This window comes from Suricata suricatta, chromosome 2, assembly GCF_006229205.1.
Source record: "Suricata suricatta isolate VVHF042 chromosome 2, meerkat_22Aug2017_6uvM2_HiC, whole genome shotgun sequence".
Lineage (NCBI taxonomy): Eukaryota > Metazoa > Chordata > Mammalia > Carnivora > Herpestidae > Suricata > Suricata suricatta.
This window is the reverse complement of record NC_043701.1, coordinates 62226686-62238397: the sequence shown is the minus strand read 5'-3', so window position 1 is coordinate 62238397 and position 11712 is coordinate 62226686. Positions and strand designations below refer to the sequence as shown.

The window sequence follows — 11712 nt, the reverse complement described above, 5'->3', positions numbered from 1 at the left end:
TCTCCTCCCTTTGTGCTGGGGCACGATGCCAAGAAGGCAGAGGAAAAGGGATGAGTATATCCTCCTAGCTGGCCCTCATTCTGTCTCCCTCGCTTGGCGGTGGCCTTCCTCTGGCTCATTCTGACTAACTGGCCAGGAGTGACCTCTGAGTAACCAAATGCTGGTTCCCCCGTGGGGCACCCCCATTCGGGACACCAGCCTTGGGCAGCTGAGCCCCCTCCTGCTGTGGGCAGCTCTCACATATGAGGAGCAGGAGAGAGGGTCTACGTCTGGCTTCGTTCTGCTATGGCAACTACTGTTCTCGTTGCACCACACTGAGGGGTCAGGCCACACCAGCTCCACCCTTGACCTGCCATTCCTCCCCTCTGAGCAGAGGCTGGACTCCAGCCCGGCTGTGTTTCATTCACCATGCCTTGGAGCCTGGCAGCAGGCCACATGGGGTACAAAAGCACCATAAAGGGGAGCACCTGGCCCTGAGGGACGGGCCGCATCACTCCCCAGGGGGCAGAAGCGTGCCTCACTACTCCAGCAATCTTCCTCCACAGCCCGTGTTGAGCGCTAGAGGGTGGTGGCTATGGATGCGGTCAAAGGGCCAGGTCTATCACAGCCAGTTCATCTTGAGAATGCGTCTGGTCCCAACTCAGAGCCCTACTCAGCAACTCAGGGCAGCAGAAAAATTTCTACTTTACACCTCTGCCTCCCTCGATGACAAGATGCCTGGGGTGCCTGGGTGGCTGAGTCAATTAAGCATCTGACTTTAGTGTCTGACTTTGGCTTAGATCATGATCTCATGGTTTGTGAGTTTGATGAGTTCGAGCCCATATTGGGCTCTGCACTGACAGCTCAGAGCCTGCTTGGGATTCTCTCTTCCCTCTCTCTCTCTGTCTCTCTCCTGCTTGCTTTCTCTCTAAAAATAAAACATTAAAATTTAAAAATTTAAAAAAAGAAAAGAGGGGCTCTGGCTGGCTGGCTCAGTCGGGAAAGCATGCAACTCTTGATGTCAAGGTCGTGAGTTTGAGTCCCATATTGGGTGTCGAGATTACTTAAATAAATGAAACTTGAAGAAATAAATAAAACATTAGGCAAATGAACTTTCTTTAAAAAAATAGAAAAAAAGAAAAGAAAAAAGAAAGAGAATGATGATATGTCTGGTTATAGGATCGCTGAGACTATCATGGATGGTTAAGACTATGCTTATGTCCAGCTCTTAGCATCATCTCTGTGTCTCTGCTTTCTTTATTCTTTCCATTTCTCTTCTGGGCTCTCTGTCAAGACACACGATGGGTGTGGACTTTAAAGACGGAGTCTGAGCTCGCCAGGGCTGGCTGGTTGGCCTCCTAGGTACCATGCAGTCACAGAAGCAGGTAAGCAAAAAACAAACAGTCCTCTCCCTGAGCTACCACCAAAGCCTCTGTTTGCTTTCTCACATGGCAACAAAACCAGGAGGGGAAGATGAGTGGCATCTGGAATAAACATCGGGTCTCAGGCAGGACTTAGCTACTGGGTAATATGCTGGAAGTGCATACAGAGGTGAACTATCCAGTATGAAGGGAATCGTTTTTCTCCTACTTCTGGATGCCATATCAGGTAGGGACTCCATTTTGCCCCCGTGCCCAGGTTGGTCTTGGTTTGCGTGACACCACTGAGTGATAATGTCCCCGAAAAGGAAGTTGCATTTGGGGGTCTCGATCAATGGTGGGCTTATCAGCACTGGTGAACAAGATAATGCAGTGACAGGGAGCCCAAGGAAGCTCTGGAAAGGGGGGGAGGGTGCCAAAAGAAGCTACAGTCTAGCCTCTGTGCAGACTTCACTTTCTCTCCTTGGTAACTGGCCTGTGCCAGAAGTCCTTCCAAGATGTAACACTGGGAGAATGATTTTCACAGCAGAGCTTTGTGTGTATGTCAAATCAGTCTTTGTGTAGATTCCAGCCTTTCTCTGTCTCTTGGGGACAACTTGAAGTTGGCAAGTCATTCTATGGGAAAACTGAGGTATCAAGGGGCTGTTGTCTTAGTCTCGAGCATAGACAATGTCTTCGGATGGAAGAACTGAGTGTTGAACCTAGTGCTTTTGTAGTCCCTCTTCCTTATTCAAGAGCTTCAAGAATCTCGGGTGATCTCTTTGATGTTGTCAGCTTGGATTATGGAAATTGAGCTTTTTAAATTAAATCTTATTTTTGAATAGGTAGTATATGCATAATGTATGGAATTCAATCATGTGAAATTTGCAGATTAATTTAGGGGTAATTTACATATTTGACGAGTTATGTAGTAACACACTTAGAGGAGTATCTGGTACATGGTAAATGCTTAGTAAACGTTAGTGATTATTACATATGACGTGAGCCTTCCTGTTCAGCTGTTCTCGACATTTGTCTTTGTTTTCCTCCAGAATATTTTAAGATTTCCTTCACAGGGATCTTGCACATTTTGATTACGTTTCTTTCTAGTTCTTTCTTTTCCTTTCCGTTTTTCTGTGTTTGTAAAAGGAATCTTTTCTTCCCTTGTATGTTTTAACTGATTGGTTTACAATGGATGGAAGCCTACAGTGACTTACCTTATTATTTGTAATGGTTTTTTAGGTGACTCTCATGCATTTTCCAGGTTTGAAAATAATCAACATTTATACTTTTCCTTGCCTACTTTTCTATTTTGTATTTCTTTCTCTTATCTAATTACCAGTCCCATACCTTCAGGCTGTTGTTAAACAATGAAAAGTAGGGCACCTGAATGGCTCAGGCAGTTAAGCGTCTGACTCTTGATTTGAGCGCAGGTCATGATCTCATGAAATTGAGCCTGGGGTCAGGCTCTGCACTGACAGTGCAGGACCTGCTTAGGCTTCTCTCTCTCCTTCTTTCTCTGCCCTTCCCTGCTTGTGCTCTCTCTTCCTCTCTCTTTTTCAAAATAAATAAGTAAACTTAAAAAAAAGAAGAGTGTACATTGTCTTATTCCCCATTAAGCATGATGTTAACTTTCGGGGTGAAATAAATATTTTTATATGTTAAGAAGATAACTTTTATTCTTTTTCAGGTATTTATTTCTAAGTCAAAATAGATTTTTAAATCAAATGCTTTTTCTAGATTTATGGAAATGACCATTTAGCTTTTCCCTTTGGTCTGTTAATTCCATAAATAAATGACTGGGTTTCCTCTAATTGAACCCTCTTTAATCTTGGGCTTTTCTGCTTGGTAGAGGGTGGGATGAGCTGGGAATGTGAGGCCGGTCTTGAGCAGCTCAGACTCTCACTTGAAGTAAACAACTGAGATTTTCCCAGAAATATAGGCTTTTAGGACCACAATCATTTGAGTTCAGAGGGAACTCAATGCCTTTGAGGGAAGAGTAAGTTTAGGAAGAACCCAATGTCCATAGTGAACATGATCATTTGGAACTTTATCATTGCATGTGTGAAAGGGACAGATCACAAAGGTTTGCCAGAAATACTTGAAATTTCTTATCAAAACCACACTCAACCTCCCCCCCTCCATTTCCAAAAGACCATGCACAGTACCACCCCCTTGCTTCCACAGGGCAAATCGTGGTTTTTGGAAGGTCTGCTGTGGTGCAGACTGTTTCCCTCTCACCTTCATTAGCGAGTCTGAGAACCCAATTCTTATCCTCCCTCTCAACCACCAGAATCACACAGGACCAGGTGGGGGGTAGCTCCACGGGTGCCTGCCTTCAGGGCGTTGGAAGCAGGCATCACCATAATAATCTGAAATAGTACCCTCTTTCCTCTCATTTGGTGTAACTCCTCTGCACCTTCCAACCCAAGGCAAGTTCTGCCTCCTCCACAGAGCCCACCTGGATTGCCCCAACTCCTGATGGGCACTCTTCTCACTGCATCCTGAAGCTCCTCTTGCCCACACATGGGATGTATGCCAAGGTTGATCCCAGTGCCCTCCATGATATGAGTCCTTAACAACAGGTAGCATGAGTTATTCTAGAACTCATCTGTTATATGTCTGTCATGATTCCTCAAGGGGAATGTCAGCCTGCAGTAACAGGTTTTGTATCTCTTACTGCTCTGTGGTCTCCGCAGGCCACACACATATATAAGGGATCCAGTAAATATTTGTTGTTTTCATGAATCATCATCCCTTTCTGGGTCTTTTTCCCCCCCCCACATTAACTGATCCCTCCTCCCACAACGCAGAAATTTAGATCTGATGCCTGCTTGTACTGGCATTTAAATTAGCTTCTGTCCTTCCCACCTCCTGTTAAGATGAGAGAAATCAAACCATTTCTCTTCAAGATGCTGCAGATGCTACAGTGTCCCACTCCCCCAACGGCTTACAGAGGAAGGCCATGCGAGAACATCAACCAGACAAACCTCCCAAGCACACCAGGGGAAAAGTGTTGAGACAGAACAGTCTTCTGGTTCTATCAGTACCAAAAGACCATATGCTGTTCCTGAGGCTGGAGGACTTAGCGAGGGCTCGTTGGTATATTCAAATCCACTGCCTGCTGCCATTGTCCACATTTAGAGAAAGTTCTTCCAGGGAAGTAACTTTTGTATTACTCTCTTGGAGATTAAAAATTCCAGGGTGTTTAATGAAAGAAGGGTAATTTGGTAACTGGAAGAGCCACATGAACATGAAAAAAGTACCAGCACCATTGACTTGAGTCTTCCCGGCAGAGCTCCAAGCATGAGGCTAGCTCTTGTCTCTTTCTAAGCCTGCCATTGCTCCTGGTCCTCTGCTAGGCAGTGCTGGGAAATAAAAAAGAGGACCAAGACGGACTGTCTCTGGCCCTTGAGGCAGCCTTTCATTATTAATGCTCTCATCACTTCACAAGGCAGGAAGATGGAGCCCATCCCCTGAAAGTCTTTCTGTTGGTTGATTAATCTGATATATGGGGTCCAACAAACACTCCAAAAACTTCTACTTTTTCTGTAACATCACCTTCCTATGTAGAGTCAACCTTAGAAGAGCAAGACGTGTCCCTCCTCTTGGCACTTCCCCCACCCCCTTCCCATGGCAATCTGGTTGTCTTCCTCTCTGAAGTTCAAGAACTCAGTCTCTGGAATCCATCTGCATTTCCACCCCCGTGGAACTGGAAGAGGTTTGTAAGAAACCAGCCCTTCTCAGGCCAGCCCCAGAGTGTTGCCCCAAAACAACCACCTCTTTCTCTGGCTACTTATGCCCTAGTGTGATTTCCAGAATCGTGAGTACAGTCACCACCTTTTCTTTTGTGTCTGACTAAGGGCTCCCTGCTATTATTAGCCTTGCCTGGCATGGATCAGCTCCCCAAAGAAGACAAGTGAGCAGCCCATCCAGGGAGGTATACACCTTGGAAATTAAAGGCATGGGAAGACATTGCACTTACTGAAACAACATTCTATAATGTTTTATGGTTTGGCGAGTATATGCATTTTCAGTATACGGTATCTATGCTGTAAGGCTGAATTCTAGTAGGCCTGGAACTAGCCTGAGTTGCTTCGCTGAAGTTCCCGCACAGAAGTGACTTCTGCTCAAGGCAAGAAGCACACTGATTAACAGTGCTGCTCCCATGGGTCCTGAGCATTTCAGAATTGTTTGTATGAGCCTGCAAGCATTGTTTATTGATAACAGTGAGATTGATGATTTGCACCTGGCTTGGAAGGTCTTGCTGTTGGAGCTGGTTACATAAAAAGATGGTACCTACAGGACCAGCAAAATAGAAAAATGTCCAGCAGAGACTCTATTTCGGGTTCCCAGGTTGTGAGGTATTATTGGATACATCAGTGGACTCTGATCTGAGCAAGTGCATTCTGCTATGGCCCTTAGGGAAAATGGGATGAAGGAAGCTGACACCTGGCCTCTCTGATCCTCAAAATATGAGGCCACCTTCAGCCGTGGTACAGATATTCACTTAATGTTGTTGCTATACTTCTTCCTTTGTCTGTAATCAACTGTAGATTTGTAAAGTTTCTCTCTCGGGTTCCATGAGTCTTGTTTCGCCATTGAATTCTGTTTCATGGACACCATCAATGCAGCACCACAGCCCTGAGAGACAAGAGTGGGCATAGAGACTAGAGAAGTTAAGGGACAAGCCCAAGGTCACATGTTAAGCAGTGGCAAAGCTCAAACTTGAAGCAAGAACTCTGATTCCAAGTCTTCTGCTTTTTTTCACAACACTCCCTGACCTCTCTCCCTACCATATTGATTAGCTGGTGGAGAGAAAGAAAAGGTACTTACTTAGTGATGGTCTTGGGGAAGGACTGCCCTGTGTTGAAATCGCCCTGTGAGAGCAGCTACATTCCTGGAGGGAGAAGATGCACCACCCACGCTTCCTGAACCACATGGTCACGTTGGTGTTGGAGACCCAGGGTGGCCAGCCTCTTCCCCCACTACTGAGGCTGCAGAAGCCTTAATTATTCCAACACAGGTTTTCGGGAGGAGGCCTTGTTGGTCCATTTCTGGCAAGGCAGTGCTTTTGCTCATTTCGAAATAAGCCAGCACGTCATCCATCCAGATCCTAACCCCAAGCAAGATGTTTCAGTGGGCTCGGTGACTGATAATAAATCTACTGCATGCTCTTTCTTTTTCAAAGTGTACGCTTCAAGCAATTCTAATTTGATCCTTAATTAAGATGCATGTGTAAGTCAAATTCCATTAAAGCCTCTTTCTTGCTCTCCAGCACTCAGACCGCCAGAGAAAGTTTGGAAGACCAGCTTCAGAAGGCTAGCACGTGATGTCTTAGAGAGAGCCTTTTCGTGGCTTCTAACCTTCCCTCTGCCCTCCCCGCTTCAAAATATCTCCCTCCCTGCCTTGTAAAATATGACCATCCATGGAAGAATATGAAAAGTTCTACAAATCGGAGGGACCATTGTGCAGCTGTGCAAAGAGCTTTGTCCTTGGAGTCAGGTGCCTGGGAATGGAAGGCTGATTCTTTCATGGAATTAGTTTCCAGAACCCAGGGCTTATCCAAGTTAAAATGAACACAACAAGATCAATGGACACATGCTCCACAAAACAAACTAGAAGGTATCGGTGGGGGATATTTGAAGAGCACGGCTTGGCCGGCCTTCTCAGTTCATCAAAGGAGACACACCAAGGTTGGTGGCCATGGGAAGCTGCCTGCTCAGGGCGAGGCTGTGGAAAGCCCTGAGTGGCACCTAGCAAGCCTCTCACACCCTAAGCCCATGTCAAGCTAATACCCCAGCACAATTCCTTATGCTGTTCCTCCAAGCAGCCTCTTACAGATGGCGTCACCACATCCACCATCTGGGTGGAGGGTCCGATTTCTTACCAGGCCCCAGCACCACCTTGCTGCCATGTTATCAGGTCGTAGAACAACCATGATGCACATGCCTTACGTGCATGGCCACCTGACAGGCATGTGACGGAAGGTGTGTAGTTGGTATGTACCGTCTATCATCTAGAATATCCAGAGGCAGCGAGCCAGGCCTGCCACAGCCCCTTGCTGAGTGCAATCACAGATGTGCAAAGTGGTGACGGCAGTACCTACACTGCAAGATTGTGTTTAGAACAGCTGAGATCAGGCAGGAAGGCAGCACAATGCCTGGTGAGTAGGTGCTTAGAAAAGGCAAGTGGTTACTTGTTTTCGGTTTATTATTTGGGCACTCCCTAACCGCAGGCTGTTCTGGAGAAAAACTGAGGGAGTTCTATCTTTGCTTAAATATGAGCAGAAGCTTCCTTCCTCCTTGACTGGAGGGGCCCAGGTTACTGGGGTGAGTGGGGAGGGGCAAAAGAAGGTAGAGCTGGGGTCCCTGGAAATCGGCAACCTTTCATTTTACTTATGACTATCTTTGTCTTGCTGAACAGTGGAAACCGTGGTGTATAGCTGGGCCCGGGAGGGGGGGCCTTGGTGATTTTCTGCTGTGGGAAAGGAGGGCAGGAGGGAACTATGCCTAAAATAACCCAAGCACCAAAGCAATTGATTAATTTCCTCATTAAAAAAAACTATTTTTGGGAACTCTTTTCCTCTAAATATTCCAAGCTTACTATTTTGCTCCCAACTTTTTTTTTTAGAGAGAGAGCTTGAGCCGGGGAGGGGCAGAGAGAAAGAGACAGAGAGTGAGAGAGACAGAGAGAGAGAGAGAGAGAGAGAGAGAGAGAGAGAGAGAGAGAGAGATCTTAAGCATGCCCAGCATGGAGCCCAACACAGGGCTCAATCCCATGACCCTGGGGTCATGACCTGAGCCAAAATCAAGACTCAGATGCTCAATGGACTGAGCCACTTATTTTTAATTTTTAAAAAATGTTTATTTATTATTGAGACAGAGAGAAACACAGCATGAGTGGGGGAGGGGCAGAGAGAGAAAGAGATACAGAATTTGAAGCAGGCACCAGGCTCTGAGCTGTCAGCACAGAACGCAATGCAGGGCTCGAACCCACGAACTGTGAGATCATGACCTGAGCCGAAGTTGGACACTCAACCGATTGAGCCACCCAGGTGCCCCCAGACTGAGCCACTTAAGCACCCCTTGCTCCCAATTTTTGTTATGAGAATGCTGTAATATTAAAGTCAATTTTAATAGATTAAATAAAACTATCCATATCCATGTCGCCCTAAACCTCAGCTGTTACGTTATTTCTGAGCCCTTGCACAGTCCTTGTCCATAACACTGGATAATTCTGCAATCAAAAATAACCTGTGCACAATACATTTTAGTCTCTAAACGAAGATGATTTTAGATTTATGAAAACTTGTATCAGTGTGTTTATATTTCGATCTTTCCTACAATTGCATCTCCTTCTCTGCAGCCCCACCCCCAAATTTGAAATAAAACATTCTCTTATAAAAGCCAGCATTTTCCCCATGGCTCATTTGTTTCTAGAACTATTACACCTTTTGGTGGGACAGATCCTCTTACTGCTCCCTGTATCTCCTCCCAAAATTCCAGGTGGTTCATCCCCCAGGGCTAACGGTGGCCGAGATCAGGAATCTGGGTAACAAGTAGGGCTTCAGCATAAAGTATGGTTCTGTTACTTGTTATTATTCAGCTCAGTTTCCTCATCTGTAAGATGGTGACATTAATACCTATTGGAAAGGATTGTTTCAGGGAGTAAATGAGAGAAAGGATTTTACATATTGCGTTTATTTGGCACATTGGAGAAGTGTACTGACTTCCTAGAGCTGTCATAGTAAGCTACCACACACTGGACAGCTTAGAACAACAGGAATTTATTAGCCAATAGTTCAGGAGGTCAGAGGTCTGAGATCAAGGTGGGGACAGGGTTGGTTCCTTCTAGAAACTCTGAGGGAGATCTGTTACATGTGTACTTCCTAGCTTTTGGTGATTGCTTGCTTCTCCTTGGCTTGTAGCTGCATTAGTTCAACTCCTGCCTCTATCATAACACGGGTTTCTTCCTCCTGTGTCTCTGTGTTCTGTCTTCTTCTTACATGGCCGTTATTTGGTGAGTTAGAGCCCCCACCCCCCCCCAATCCAGGATGATCTCCTCTTAACCAGTTAATCTGCAAAGACTCTATTTCCAAATAAGGCACATTCTAGCGTTCTGAGTGAACATGGGTTTTTTTGGGCAGGACACTTTTCACTCCTCCCTGCCCAGAGTAAGCATCACCATGGACACATGAAAAAGCAGGACCTGCTCGATTCCTCTGTATTGGCAAGATTGTGCAGAGTATTGAGGAGACCTCAGAGTGTCCCAAGCTTTTCTGGAAGAAACGCACTTTCTCTTAAACTGTCAAACTCTCTGTCTGACGTGCAATCCGAGGCAACACATGCGTCTTCACTGAGTCTCTCCTTTCCCTCTCTGTGATGTGGGTATAATCTATCAATCAACATTACTCATTGACCCTCTGCATGATGCCCCCAGCATCCAACTATAACAATAATTGTCCTGGAGATTACTTACAGATGTAAGGAGATCTAACATGATTTGATGATTTGGCGGTTTGCCAGTCATGCTCGCTCCGTTTTTGATGAACTCTGAATCAAACACTGACACAGACGAGGCAAATAAATTCCTGTAAACTACCTGGGTCAGGACGGGACTCGGTCCTTCAAGTGGATGTCTGTCTCCTAAGGCATCATGTTTCTGTTTCCCTAGCTCTTCACTAAGAAAAGAGAAGGCGTGCAGGGAGACAAGAGAAATGCAGCAGCTTTATTTACAGAATGACAAAAACAGATTTCATGGTTATTTGGTGGTGGTTTTCTTGGCTCCCAGAAGATCTCAGATTTCCATTTTCAGTCCTTGGCAAGAGTACTCGTTCTTGGGGAGTAACCAGGTTCCATCATTGCCCTGAGCTACGAGCTGAAACCATAGACCGAGCTGTTAAGTCCTCGTTCCCAGCACAAAGCTTTATGTTCACGTGGCTTTGCATCCTTTTTAAACCCACAGGGAGAGAAGCGCTACGCCTAATCCACTTGCCCGCCACAAGCAACGTGGCTGAGAATTCTCCACCTGAGACTCCAGTGCACAAGTTTTCCGTGAATTTATCAGCATCGCTGGCACCTGTGATCCCAGGATTGCCCCTGATCATCAACTCAAGCCCCCTCACTGACGCCTTCAAGGTGAACTGGCTGTCAGGCACCGACTTTGAGGCAAGCACATCTCACTCCCAGCAGGAGTTGTCCACACAGAGGGGTCTTGAAGCTGAGGGTGGATGGGATTCCAGATCAGTGGTCATTTCCTCCTCCTTCCCTGGTTCAATCTCCCCTCTAGTAAGACCCAAAAGGGCTGTTTGGGATACCCTAAAGCCCTCTGTGCTAGAGGCTCTTGAACACTTGGGAACTTTTCTTCACTTAATCCAGTGCAGTAACCAGGTGGTCAACTTATTACAAATAAAAGTCTTGTTTCTTATCGCCCTTACATGATATCAGGCATTAGGAGTGTACTGACAGTAAGTCATTTGTTTAGCAGGTGGCATAGTTTGAGTATTCATCTCCTCAAAAGCCAGGCGCTGATGAACTTGAGTCTGGTGATGCTGCTTTTCTCTAATTCTGTGATTTTTCAGAAGGAAATCTAGAAACAGACTTATTTAATATGGAAGAATGCACCCTTCATAGAAATCCAAGTCTACATGTCCAGCCGTACTGTGTGACTGTTTCCTCTTGGATAATTCCAACCCAGTCATTCACATTCAAGAGCCACAACTTGAGGGCCAGAGTGCAGGAATATGGTATTCTCAGCACCTCAGGGACAGGTTCTTTGGTGCATAAAGAGCGTACATCTGGGGGTCTTCACCTCAGTATCCAGTGTACTTTCGGGGGACCCAGATGCTGGTTCTGCGACTCATCTGCCCTATCTACCTGGCCCTTGACATCTGGCTCGTCTTCCACAGCTGCGGTTCCTCTGTTCCTGTAAGCCCTGCCAATTGCTTGCACATATACGACATAGGTCTAGGCTGGACACTGTTGAACCTGCTTTACATGTGTTTACTCTTGTAAACTTCAAACAACCCGATGATCTTATTTATTACTACTAGCCCCTTCTTACAGATGCAGGAAACCAAAGCAAAATTAACAGAGAGATGAGATACCTTGTCTTGGGTTGCACAGCTCTCAGGTGGCTGAGCCGAAACTAGAACCCAGACAGCCTGACCTCAGACCCCTGACTAGTTTTTTAAACAGCTTCATTGAGATAGAATTCCCACTGCATAAGCCGCTCTGGAAAACAGTGTGGAGGTTCCTCAAAAAACTATCGATAGAACTCCCTTATGACCCAGCAATAACATTGCTGGGGATTTACCCAAGAGAGACAGAAATGCTGATGCATAGGAGCACATGTACCCCAATGTTCATAGCAG

General features: G+C 45.9%; 1 protein-coding gene across 3 annotated transcripts in view; it reads left to right on the top strand.

Annotated features, from left to right (window-relative positions):
• Positions 1-1517: 1517 nt before the first annotated feature.
• The window catches only part of CDHR3 (cadherin related family member 3), a 78006-nt gene continuing 67811 nt past the window's right edge, over positions 1518-11712 (top strand). For all 3 annotated transcript variants that reach the window (XM_029956757.1, XM_029956765.1, XM_029956751.1), the window contains exons 1-2: positions 1518-1587; positions 10305-10507. In XM_029956757.1, the coding sequence (XP_029812617.1) occupies positions 1545-1587; positions 10305-10507 (246 nt within the window). In that variant the 5' untranslated portion in view covers positions 1518-1544. The remainder of the gene's footprint in view (positions 1588-10304; positions 10508-11712) is intronic.